Consider the following 14,458-nt stretch of genomic DNA (forward strand, 5'->3'; position numbering starts at 1 on the left):
TTTTCTCATCCCTGGGGGTAACCAGGCCTTGAGGTCACTATTTAGCATTGCAATAGATAGCAAACACCAAATCTCAATAATTTCCCCTCTTAATCAAACAAGACTCTTTTTCTTTTTAGATATAAGCTGAATATAAATGCAACAATTATGAAAACTATAAAATATACATTTATAATATCTAGTCTATATTTTATAACTCAGGAGAAAGTATTCTATTATCTATCCTATCTTGGTGAGTTTGAAGTTCAGTATTTCATTTGGTTTCTATCTTAATTTCTATCCCAATTTGAAATACTAACTTTAAAATATTTTCTTAGACCTAAAGCATCTTTTCTAAATGCTAAACAATATAAGTTTAATTTTCAGACTCTGACTATCTAGTCTTCAACCCCATGAGAAGGAATAAATATTATTTGAGTATTCAGGCAGTGCTGGGCACAGCTTCCAAAAATTATAGAAATGACAGAGACAACTGAATGCCTAGACAGTCCCAAATATTGTTTCTATAACATTGGAGCACCCATCTTCAGCCTTCTGGCCTAGTAGATCTGACAGATATTTTGTCAAGCAGGAATTATGTAAGATTTGCTTAACCGGTCTTGGAAGAGCTTGGCAGTTGACTTCTCTGTGTCTGTTTGCCCTCTCTGGACAGATTTGTCTATAGCTAAACCATGGACATTTTCTTTGTCCAATGGCTAGCTTGCAATAATTGAAGCAACATGGAGGTTATTGATGTTCATCATCTTCTTTGAAGTGGAATAGGGTACAGGAGCAGAGCTGTCTCAGAGTCAAAAGATCTTTTAATAATGAAATAATATTAAATGCAATTTTCTGTGGGTTTTGAAGACCATTGTATATCTGAATTGTCAAACACTGTTTATTCTTAGCTATTTACTATCTGAATAACCTTGAAAGAATTTTGTTGTAATTAAATAAACTAGTATCTAGTATGACTATGGGTGTGACTATCTGACTATTAATTTGTATTTATTAACCATGCCTAATAGTTCCTAACTTGAATGTTTTTATTAAATTAGATATTTTCTTCATTTACATTTCAAATGCTATCCCCAAAGGCCCCTATACTCTCCCCCCACCCTGCTCCCCAACCCTGCTTCCTGGCCCTGGCATTCTCCTGTACTGGGGCATATGATCTGCACAAGACCAAGGGCCTCTCCTCCCATTGATGGCAGACTAGGCCATCCTCTGCTACATATGCAACTAGAGCCACAGCTCTGGGGAGTACTGGTTGAATGGATTAAACAAATGTGATACATTTACACAATGGAGTACTACTTAGCAATTAAAAACAATGAATTCATGAAATCCTTAGGCAAATGGATGCATCTGGAGGATATCATCCTGAGTAAGGTAACCCAATCACAAAAGAACACACATGATATGCACTCACTGATAAGTGAATATTAGCCCAGAAACTTAGAATACCCAAGATACAATTTGCAAAACACATGAAACACAAGAAAAAGGAAGGCCAAAGTGTGGGTACTAACTTGAATTTTTATCATCCTTAACAATTCATAATAGCACTTTTCAAATTAACGAGAACTTTATATTATATCTTTAAAAAATGTATAAGTACAGCTCCATAAGTAAACATTAAAAACACACATAAACATTATATGCATAAAATAATTTTAAATTTGTATTAGTATAAAATAACCTATACCAATGTATCAAAAAACTTATTTTTGTATTAATGTACAAGAAAAATCTGTACCAGTGTAACAAAATATAACCTCATTTTGCATCAAAATAGAAAGATCTTTACCACTGTAAGATTATGGCTATAAAATATTATTTTGTTTAAGAGTAGATTCAATAATCTGATTTTATTTGTCTTATGTCTTATAATATTTTCATATCCTCTCTTTTTCTTTTCAATCCCTAACCTTTACCTAAGAAATAAAAAGATAGTGAAGAGGAAATGAAAGATAGGAATCCCTGAGTCTAAACTCTCTATCTCATTTCCTTCCTGACTGAGACCATAATTATTTGTAAAACATTTTCTAAAATAACAATATTTCTATTGTTCATAAATGACCAAAATCATCCACCTCAACTTAAGGAATTTGAATGATGTTCTTCTTATAACTGCTTCCTGATTAATTGAGACAAAGAATTCCTTTATGGCAGCACAAGAAAGTTAGGAAAAAAAGTGTTAGTCTTAAGAAAGCTAGCTGTAGCATTTCTTGTCAGGTCTCTGTATGCTGAGAAAGTGCAGGCTTAAATTAAGACCTTCCTGGAACAGTCTGAAAGGCTGTACCAAGTGAGCTTCCAAGGTGTTTGGAAGTTGTCCTAGAAGCAAGTCTTTAGGGAATTAAGTTTTGATGAAGTTAAGGCAGGGAGCTGGAACAGCAAGTCTCAGTATCTCAACATCCCTGAGGGTGAACCTTGTCTGCCCTGCATTCTTGTATGTTTTGTTTCATTTTGTTTTGTTTTGTTTGTTTGTTTGTTTCATTTTTGTTGTTGTTGTTTTGCTTTGTGTCTTGTTTTGTTTTTCTGCAAACATAAAGCTCTTAGAGGTAATATATATTTTTTATTAATACAGTGCATGGAGTATGCAATGTTTACAGATCAATTAAAGATGAATTTTTGTTCCTTGTTTGAGCAGGTAAGAGACAACTGTCTTTCTTAATGAGTTGGTTTGATTATATAACCAAACTGTAATATAAATCTCCATTCATGCCATATGAAATGATGACATGGTGAATCTTTAGGACTCTGTCACCAACAGAATCCAGTGGCTATGTATAGCTAAAGTTCTGGCTAGAGACTGGTTTTTTATTTTTATTTTTTTTTAATGTCTCAGCCAGTTTCAGGGCCATTTTCATGTAGAGGGATCAGCAAATCATGTTACCTGTCCTGTTTGATCTTTTTGATATCTTTCTTCCTGTTCACAGCCAAGATCTTTAAGAGATCTTCCTCCATCAAATCTGATCCTTATTACTCAGGAAGGAATCTCTTCGTTCGTTCTTTTGTTCATTCGTTCGTTCCTTCCTTCTTTTCTTTTCTTTCCTGTTAGTACAAACACAGAGCCTTTCCCCCAACATAGCATGCCTTTGATACAGCAATTTGACATCATTAAGAGTATAGACTATGGCGGTTCCTCAGAAAATTGAACATAGAATTACCTGAGGCGTATACCCAAAAGCAGCTCCAACATATAACAAGAACACATGCTCCACTATAACAAATAGTAGTATGGATCACAGGAACAACTCCAAGGAAGCAATTGGGAATCAGAATAGAAACTTTTCTCTCAGCCTTTGAAACACAGGATGACATAGAGGCATGCAGAAGGCACATGGTTTCATTGCACATTCAAAAGGTAAATAAAGAAAATATACAATTAAAAAAAGAGTATAGACTAGTCCAATTTAGACGCTCCCTTTTTTATTTAGGTCTGATCTATTTTGACCTCTCTCATAGAGGAATTGTAATATGATCATAACCAGTGAATTTATAACCACCTTCATTTTGATAATGACAACAATTTAAGACAATTATTATTATTTCTTGAGACAGAATTTTTCTGTGTATCCTGGGATGAATTGAATCTGGCCTTTACATTTGGCTGGCCTCAAACTCACAAGGAACCTGTCTTTCCCTGCCTTCATCTCCTAAGTGTTTATTTATATATGTATCCTGAAAATATTTATATCAGCTCCCATTTCTTTCTCCTTTTTGTAAATTAATATCTCTATCAGTAAATATCCTGCATTTTTCTTTCTCTTTATATAAATTAATTTAATATCCTACTCTATATTCAACTTTATTTAAATTTCCTTTCATTACTGTATAATATATTTGGATAGTCTTCCATGAAAGCCCATGTTTATAGAGACTGATTGATCATACCAGCATGACATCATCCATTTTTACTTTAGCTCTCATGCATTTCTATTAGATTTCCCATGGAAGCCCCATACTTCAAGGAGATAAGCTGGCCACTCAGAGTGGCTTGAAATTCTACCACATGTTAGCTCTCATTAGCATAGCATTTCTTTATGTTTGATGAAAGCAAAACAACTTTGCCCAACCCCGACTCTGGGTCTCCACAATGACCAGCGGAATATATCTTTCCTAGGGCAGAATGGTTTTTAGTAGCACAAAAGCATAATTTTTCTATTGGAAATTGTAAACATACCTTATGTATATAAAAATCCCCAAATTCTCCTTTCTCTTTATATAAAATTAAGATTGAGGTGTATTTTTGTTAATTACTAAGGCCATTTCTACTAATTACTAAGTAAAATCCTACATACTATTCTTAAGGAAAAAATGAGGCTTTTTTTTTATTGTAGATTGTCTTTTGCAAGTGGCTGTATCTATCAGCAAAGGGTCCTTCCCTAGCATTCTTGTGTAGTCCAAGCTGGTCAGAATTTAGAGGCCCACCTGTTTCTTCCTCCTGTGTCTGTTATATTTTAGCTCAGATGCTGTACTGCACCTGCGCAACTAAGCTGACATTTGTCCTTAGCTCAGAGTTGCACTTCAGCAGTAGCACTGAATAGTCCAGGTTGGATGGCATTTTAAGACTGTGGTTGTAGCTCCAGGGTTTTGCTGTCTGATTTGCCATTCAGTTGGTTGGTGGAGGGGAGAGCACACAGCTGTATTTTAGCTCATGCTTTAACCCCTAAATCATTCCCCTGGAATCATGCATTCAAAACCAGCATGGATTTCAATCCTTGTCAAGAATCCCATGCAGCTTGGGGAAAAAAAAATGTTGCTAAGGAACCATTTTTTCTGGCTTCCTAGTCTTAAAGGAATAACACACCTTTTTAAAACAAAGAATCTAAAATTAATTCTGTTAAAAGTGAGTCCTTGCCACATGTTGGTTAACCAATTTATCGTTGAAAATATTTAATTTCAATTTGGAGATTCTGCCCCACTTTTGATCATTCAGCTCCTGGATAAAAGACACACAACTATTATTATTATAATAAGCCTTAATCCACACTAGAGCTGGGCAGATATCTGCCCTCTTTGCTATTAGAATCTACTTTTCCATCAATAACTCCAAGTTATAATTTGCCATGTATCATCTGGGAAGCTCTTAACTCCAATCACTAGTCCTCATGGCTATGTTTTCACAATCCACATCCTTGTCTCTCCACCTTCTCTCCCTCCTTGAAGTTCTTCTCAGACCCCAAGCCTAGAAACCACAAATGCCACCTATCTCACTTCTGCCCAGCTATAGATTGTAGGCATCTTTATTCATCAATCAGGGATAACTTGCTGGGCAGCAGGGAGGGAGTTCCCATAGCTTCACTTTGGGTTACTTCCTGGATTCTCTCCTTCCTGGGGACAAGGTCTTGGAGAAAGTAATTAGCATTACAATACTGAGCAAAAGACCAAACCTCTATGCCCATATCTCAGCCTGCGATTTCCCACCCCAAGAACAGTGTCTAGGCTCTTCCCTGAAGCCTAGCACCCTCCTGGCAGCAGTCAAACCCCCTGCCTTTCAGCTTCCCAAGGGAGCAGCCTGCCCTGAGATGGGTGCAACACAGACCAACAAGAGTTCACCGCATGAGCAAATATCCTGCAAGAAGTGCTCTGTTTGGTAAGAAACCAGGAAATAATATACTTATAGGTTGTGTACTTAGAGTCTGATCACAATCACAGGAAAGACTGATCTATTCCCCACATGACACATAATTATGTTTCCAGTCTGCACACCAGTAGGTTATCTTTCCTTTCATATCAAGATGATGGAAACAACAATCTGAAGAAACAGATGGAGTAAGCCACATTGAGATTATTTCTAATTTTCGAAGTGAGACTCTAAAAATATGTTCACTTATAATGGGACCCACCTCCTGCTATGTGGAGGCTACTTATTGGTAGGGCAGACTGCTATCTTCACTCTGGAGGCTACTTGGGTTTCCATAGTATAATAGATATCATGTTTGCCTGACACTGGGGAGACTACATCTACCTACTAAAGGCTGTTTCCTATAATGAATCTGCTTGTGGCTATATGTATGTGAAGGCTACTTCCTGGTAGGGGAAGTGCCCCCATTATATATATCCATGCAATTATGATTCATTTTGTAGCCAGACCTTTTTCATGATGGTTCCCATTTTTAAGGCTGTAAACTATATTTTCTGTTGCTTTTCTCTTTTCAGTTATGTTCATTAAAAGACCCTGGGCTTTACCACCTAAGTACAGAATCTGACATACATACAATTCTTTTTTTTTTTTTTTTCGAGACAGGGTTTCTCTGTATAGCCCTGGCTGTCCTGGAACTCACTTTGTAGACCAGGCTGGCCTCGAACTCAGAAATCCACCTGCCTCTGCCACCCGAGTGCTGGGATTAAAGGCATGCGCCACCATGCCCGGCTCATACATACAATTCTTAAGTTTGTTTAACTAATTAAATAATTATAATCTACTTAAAGGAAAATTTCTAGTGAATATAAAATGTTTTTATATCAATAAGAGAGAAATAGACATAAAGGTTTATTCTTTTCTAATTCCACAGAAGAATCCACCTGAAGTGTTCTTGAAGGAGGATGTCTTCAGTGATTAGCACAATAAAGTTTTAGGCACATTCATATTTCATCTCCATAAATAGATAGCAGAGAAAGAAGAAATTTCTCTTTTATACACCTCAAATTTGTAGGATCCTGAATGTAATTAATGACAGAACTTAAAAGGATGAAGCTGTCTAGTTACAAGGTAGTAAATATTTTTAAAATGTTTACTTTTATGTATTGTAATATGTATACACGTACCTATACCATATATAATGATTGTTCATGCAGGTCAGAAGAGGGCTCAGGCTTATCTTGGATGACTATTATCTACCAATTTGGTTCTGGGCACTCAACTGAGTCCCCTGAAAAAAACAATTGTTCTTGTCTCCTGATTGTACTATCACCTCAGGATAGTTATTTTTAGGAAAATATATTTTTCTAAAATCATAAAGGCAAATATCAATTTCTTCATGGTTTAGAAACAAACATACAAAAATAATTTTGTTAATTATCACACCATTTATTTTTTTAAAATGCAATTTATAATTCTACCAACACTACATCCACAAAGACATATCAAAAGAGAAATCTCTCATACTGCTACTGGAAGTATCACTACAGTTATAATCATACTTACATTTTCTGTAATTGTATTGAGAAAGGCAAACCCCCATATATAATGATGCTTCGTAAAACCTGCTACTTTGGCATGCATTCCTATTATACGTGCATTCAATTAAAGCTAAGCTCCCATCAGCCCTCTTCATGATAGCTCACACTGAGATGATTTACCCAACTTTATATACAATGTGTATAAAATGTGTTATGCACATACAATGTGTTTCTCTAAAACATGAATCAACAAAGAGTCACGCACACACACATACACACAAAACATGGGTTAATCATTTCAAAACCGTAACCTGAAGAATGTGGTGCATTAATAATTGGACATTTTTGAATGAAAATGTGGATATGACCACACCAAGTTCTCATGGACAAGGAGGTTTTTATTGTAGATATGAAACAGAGAACATTCAGACGCATTTGAAATCATCTAAGGCACTGAGAAATTGTAGCACATTAGACAAGGCCCATAGACAGAACCAGGCATAAGAGGAGAGAGGTGAGGAGAGCAACAGAAGTCAAAGAAAACACTGCAAAATAAACTAAAACAGTGCATGAGAAGAACCAAGAAGACAAGGAAGACCCTGAGAAGAAACAAGACGAACAGTTGGTCCTCTCTGCTCAGCTCCTTTCACTGTCAGGGCTGGCTCTATTTTGTTCTAAGCAGTAAGAACAGAGTTACCCTGTGTCTGGGTAGATATGGGGTAACTGTAGCCCATAAACCAACGTATCTTGGTTTTAAAGGATAGAGGAACTAGGGGAAGTGAAGGGAAGATGAGAGTATAAAGAGTTTTAATTTAAATGACAGGGGTAGTGCTGAAAGGAACCAAACCCTTGTAAGAGGTTGTTTGCAATGCTGTGAGAATCTGGCAGACAGAATCTGCTATGATATGTTAATAGGCCCCTCAGTTAGCCATTTGTCCTGAGTATCTTTGGGACTAAACACACTTGAGATGTTGAAACTGTCTAAGATTCTGGATGACAGGGTAGGACCCTCCGGAGTCAAGGTCACAAAATTATACTTTCATAGCAATGAAAAACCATGTGCCTTCTGCATGCCTCTATGTCATCCTGTGTTTCAAAGACTGAGAGAAAAGTTTCTATTCTGATTCCCAATTGCTTCCTTGGAGTTGTTCCTGTGATCCATACTACTATTTGTTTTGTTTTCTGACAGGAACTCAGGACCAAGGTCTTTAAAAGTTACTTCAGGCTCTTGTGGAGATGCTGTCAACATGGTTCTATATCTGAGTTTAAAATGACCTGTCTTCTGGGAAAGAATATCAGGAGATTATGAACCTTTAATTGAGGGAGAGTGTCTCACCACAGCTTCAGCTGACTCACTTCTCATCAGCATTGGTAAGTGACATCCAGCATTGAGGTAAATGGCATCATCCAGCATTGAGGTAAGTGACCAGTGCACAGGAGTAGTAAGAACTGAAGACATTAGGAAGCAGGTTTGGGAAAAGGCATGCTTGTGCTCCTGGAAACATCTTAACTTTTTCAAAACAGTTTCTCTTAATTTTAGTTGTAGTTGAAATCTATATTAAAAATTACATCAGCTCTACTGAAACAAAGGGGAAAAGGAAGGGAATAAGGAAGGAAAAAGGAGAAGAAGGAAAGAAAGGAAGAAAAAGAAAGAAAAGGAAGGAAGGAAGAAGGAAGGAAAGAAGGAAGGAAGAGAGGGAGGGAAGAAGGAAAAAGGAAGGGGGAAGAAAGAAATAAAGTAAGGAAGAAAGGTGAAGGAAAGAAAGAGAGAAAGAACGCAAGGCATACATAGTAGGAAAATGGGACTGTGGGTTGGTTTAGGCATTGGAACTTGAATGGGCTTTTGGATGAAATTGGACTATTTACAACTTGAGGCAAAGCAGACTGTCTTCAATACTCCCCACATTATGTGAACCGTTTTCCTTCTGTAGGAGGCTACTGAGTTTCTCTTATCACAGATATCATCTCATTTTCTTCTTTCCTTTCTTCACTTAGCCTTTTTCTCTTTCTCGTCTCTCTGTTTGTCTCTGTTTTCCTTTACCTCTTTCTATTAATTTTTTGCATGTCTCCTCCTAAATTTTAGACTTTCAAAGAAAGGTTTAATTGGATATTTTTATTTTTATTTACTGATGACAATGGGATCCACATCCAGGACCTTGCAATGGCTAGAAAAGCTATCTACTACATCCATATCTTATCCTAGTATCTTAAAGTACTTTTATTTATTTTCTTCCTCCTACTCACCAGTTTTTATACTTCTCAAAATCTCTACATCATATTTTTATCTTTATAAAGCAGGATTCAAATAATGGGTGAAAGAAGATACTGATTCTAGTAAATGAAATGATCTTATCAGTGGTAGAGTTATAAGGTGATTGTTTAATTAGGAAAATTGAATTGTATGGAGGCATAAAGATTAATTCATAAATTGAATGAACTATATTTGTCATGGTAGGAAATGTTTTATTTCTGATAGTCAGAAATATAACAGATATTTCTATGATTTCTATGTTTCACTAAATACATCTTAAAATTGTTTTTTATGTGATTCCAGCTCATGTATTATTTGCAAGAACAAACACATACAGTGGTCATGGCATGTGAAGCCTGTCCACTTAGGCCTCTCTACTTCTGGAAAATAGACATAGGTATGTACGGGTTTCTCTATTTCTCTTTTCACGACCAATGTGTAGAATTTCAGAAGATATCACATATATGGTTGATGCCATGGATTGCTGTTACAAAGAGAAACCCAAATGAAAACAAATCTCTACATTTTACTCCTATCTAATATACTTCAAATTCTTATTTATAAACAAAAATGCAAATTCATCACTGGGACCCTAAATTTGATATCACTAACCTATGAGCCTGTGTCAGTCATGACTTTACTTGACTGCATTCACTGTAGCTCTGTACCATGTAACTTAACCTCAACTTTTCATATATTAACCATAATCCCCTTACATTTAAGATTAGAACAAATTTCAAACTATAAACATTTTATACTGCTAAACATTGTGGGTATACAGCTCAGTCATGACCTGAGTTGCAGGACAATTTCATCACAACCCCAAGACTGTGTCCCTGGAACAGTCACATTCTTCTTGCAGCCATTGTGAATCATCACTCTAATGTTTTTTTTTTAAATTTGCATTACACAATTCATTTATTTTTGTGAAGGCAAATGCAGCTAATACAGTGAACATGTATAGAAGTTAATAGATATGTTTTAGGAGCTGTGTCTCTCTTTCCATAATGTTCCTAAGAACTTTAAGAATTGAGTGCAAGTTGTTCACATTTCATTGACTTGACTATGAAAACTGTCATTATTAAAGAGCAAAATTTACTATGAAACTACACTCCTTTTTTCTAATTTGGCTTTGTTTTTTACATGTTTTAATTAGCATACATAGTATTTAGTATTAGATTTCATTATGATATTTTCCATTAAATTTATTTTTCATTCTCTTCTTAAACTTTTCTCTTCCATCCCACCCACGTGTTATATATATATATATATATATATAAAATCCTTTTCACTTTAATGGCACATTTGTTCTACACCCCTCCCTTTTATTCCTCAACAAGTCTTTTTTTCTCATTCTGTGATCTCCCTTTTGGATTTATTGTCTAAAGCCACTGTGTCTCCACACTTTTACATATAGAGAGAGAGACTGTGATTCACATCAGTCTTTGAAACAGAATATCTGCTTTATTTTCCCCAAGTCTATGTCACCTTGCTAAAAATCACTGTAACTCCATCTAATTCCTGAAAGTTTCAGAATTATATTTTCTTTTACAGATTTACAAATCTACTCTGTATTTATACCACACTACAATTATCTGCTGATGACCATCATTTCTCTCCTGCTCTAAATTATGCACGTAACATGGATATGCAGTGTCTCTGTGACAGAACATACAGTCCTCTCAGTATATGCCCAGATATTATATAGCTGTGTTATATTGTAGTCCTTTCTATCTTACTGAGAAATCTTCATATTTATTTCTATAATGAACAAAGTAGTTAACCTCCTCCCATTATAGAATGAAGATTCCTTTTTTCCACACCATAATCTGCATTTCTTGTGGTCTATTCTGTTGATCTTAATCATTCTAAGGAGTGCAATGCAATAACAAAGAATTTTTAATTTGCATTATCTTATAGGTAAACATATTGAATACTTTCAGGAACCATTTATTGCCTATTGGTGCTTTGTTTATAAAGAAATCATTACCCATTTTCTTTTTCTTTCTTTCTTTTGTCTTTGTTATTAGAATTTACTTTATTTACATTTCAAATGTTGTCCCCTTTCCTAGTTTCCCCATCTGAATACTCCCATCCCCTCCTCCCTCCCCCTGCTCACCAACCCACCCACACCTGCTGCTTCCTGGCTCTAGCAGTTCCCTACACCTGGGCATAGAGCCTTTACAGGACTAAGGGCTTCTCCTTCAATTGATGACCAACTAGGCCATCCTTGTCCATTTTCTTAACTACTTGTTCACTGGAAAGTTTATGAAAAGATTTTTTAAATCTGTATTTGTCCTTATGCATGTAGGTTGTAAGCTCCTGAGTGAAATTCAGGCATCAAAGATTTTCTCCCATTCAGTAGGCTATATCTCCACTTGGCTGGTAGTTTCCTTTAATGTACAGAAAGCTTTTAATTTCNTGCAGTTCATTAGTTAATCCTTGGTGCATTTCCTGTGTTGTTGTTGTATGGTTGCCTCTAGGCCTTGTATTTCTAACATTTTCCTCTGACAATTTTAGCATTTTAGTTTGAGAATAATTAAACATTAATATTTGTGCCCAGTGTGGGGGGGGGGATATAAATATAATCCCATTGTGCACGTGGACATATACTGTACACAGACTCTTTTAGGATCAGAAGGTCTGATCATTAAGTTACCCCAACCATTCAAGAAAGAAATGATTATGTCTTCCTGACATTCTTCCTGGTAACTGCTGTGTCTCAGCAGGGCATTAGGATAGAATACCTTTATCCCTTCTTACTCAATACTGGTCATTTTCTGTGTGGCTTTGTATAATCTTATGTGCCAGATTCCCTATACAGTCTTTGTTATTATAATTAACAAGAGTTGATGATCTATCATATAGGAAACTCAGTAACACTACAATTGGAACGTGGCAATTATTTTTCAATTATGTTGAAGACAAACAATACTAATGTTTATACTTCTACAGTATTTTACTTTGCTATGGAGTCTGCACTAGGGTTCTTGTCCTCTATATACTAAGCTGCTTTAACTCTTGCTTTTATTTACAGTAATTTGTTTTAACTAACATCTTTTTATTCAGTATGTGATGATCTCTCATTACAGTTTTCACTTCCATCCCCTCATTGTAGTCCCTTAACTATTGGCAATTTTGAGCCTTTTTCTGCACACATTTTGGACATTTCTGAATTCCTTATAGGGTATTTACCCAAGTTGCGAACCCATTTCAACTTATTTTATATTTTAGGTTTTTCCAAATTTAGTCTTAAATATTTTTAAATATTGTAAATATTTATAAATATAAATATTAAATTTATATTTAGTCTAAATATTCTAATAGTTAGAAATATGCATTTCAAATACTTCTGCCACTTTTTCTTGATGAATTTTGAAATGTTTCAAGGAATTTTGCAAATAATATCAATGTCCATCTTTGAAAATTCACTGCAAAACATTGAGTTTATTCAAAAGAAAACATACACATTAATCCTTTATATTTTTATAACATGCTTAATCTGTATATATCCCTAACATTTTTAGTACTGCCAGCATAGACAAGGGTATCAAGAAATTAATAGATATGTCTGTCTCTGTCTCTTGACTTCTAAAATTAAAGATGCCTACCACCACGTCCAGAGAAAATACTAAACTTGAGTAAACATGTCCTATTTTCTCATTATATTAATATAATAGAGAATATATAATTTACAAACAAAACTGTTTTAAACACCTTTTTGCAGTGAGAGAACTATTTAAATATACTGTAGTAATGCATGCTTTATTTATGCTTACTTCACCAATAATGAATACTCGTAATTCAAGTTCAGGAATTTTGGACCAAAATAAGTTTATCTTCTTTTTAATAGGAATGAAAATGGATCCTGGAAATTTTGCAATAGAAACTTTTCTCTTCTGCCAGATTACAGTGGGAATGTTTGGCAATTCCTCAATCCTATTTTATTATATTATTTTGATATTTACAGAAAAGCATTTAACGCCCAAAGACCTGATTATAGAGCACTTGACTTTCGCCAACTACTTGACTGTCATCTTAAGAGGGTTTCCTCAGACAATGGCATATTTTGGGTTTAAGAATTTCCTAGATGACATGGGATGTAAATTAATAGTGTATATTTCCCGAATAACAAGGGGGATGTCTCTTTATGCTATGTGCCTACTGAGTTGTTTCCAAGCAATCACCATCAGTCCCAATAACTCCAAGTGGATAAAGCTTAAATACAGAGCAACCAAGTACATTGGTCCCTCCTGCTCAGTCAGTTGGCTTGTGCACCTGCTTCTAAACATCTTGACTCCACTAAGAGTATCAGGCCCCAATTACAAGAAAAATGCAACTAACAGGTTGAGTTATGGATACTGCTCATTGTTTGCTTCTGACAGTGTGGCAACTACATTGTATATATCTTTAGTGTGCTTCTCTGATGTCTTCTGTCTGGGTCTCATGGCCTGCTCAAGTATCTCCATGGTGAGTATTCTCTACAGACATAAAAGACAAGTCAAGCATATTCACAGTGCTCAACACTTTCTGAAAGTCTCACCTGAAGACAGAGCCACCCAAACTATCCTCATCTTGCTGTGCACATTTGTCATCTCTTACTCATTCTCCTCCATTGTGGCTATCATTAGAACCTACTTAAAATATCCAGTGATATGGGGAGTAAATATATTTACATCTCTAGAAATATTCTTTCCCATATTTTGCCCCTTTGTTCTCATCACCAATATGAAATCTAGTTCCAATCTGTTTTTACTCTGCTTAGGTAAGAGATAACTTCTTCCAAATATGATATGAGGCTGGGGCATCTTTCTTTTCTTATATATTATCATACATTTTATCTGTTATACAATGCTAAAACTACAGTTTGAAAAAGTAAGCTTAATATAACTGACTCATTAAATGGAATGATCAGTAGTAATTTTGTGACAAAACATTTGATAGATTTATTATTTTTTATTATATTTTTCTTGTTCCTTTGACAAAATACCTAACAAGGGCAATTCAAAGGTGGAAAAGTTTCTTTCAACCTCTCATCTGAAAGTTCTGTCCATCATGATAAGGTAGAAGTAGTGGGAGAGATGCATTTGTGGAAAG

The 14,458-nt window shown here is 35.3% G+C and overlaps 1 protein-coding gene across 1 annotated transcript; it reads left to right on the plus strand.

Annotated features, from left to right (window-relative positions):
* Positions 1 to 13,170: 13,170 nt before the first annotated feature.
* Positions 13,171 to 14,168, plus strand: LOC110288449 (vomeronasal type-1 receptor 4-like). The gene has a single exon (XM_021154798.1). The coding sequence runs from the start codon at positions 13,217 to 13,219 to the stop codon at positions 14,135 to 14,137; it is 921 nt and encodes a 306-aa protein (XP_021010457.1). The 5' UTR covers positions 13,171 to 13,216; the 3' UTR covers positions 14,138 to 14,168.
* Positions 14,169 to 14,458: the final 290 nt, after the last annotated feature.

This window comes from Mus caroli, unplaced genomic scaffold (assembly GCF_900094665.2).
Source record: "Mus caroli unplaced genomic scaffold, CAROLI_EIJ_v1.1 scaffold_13630_1, whole genome shotgun sequence".
NCBI lineage: Eukaryota > Metazoa > Chordata > Mammalia > Rodentia > Muridae > Mus > Mus caroli.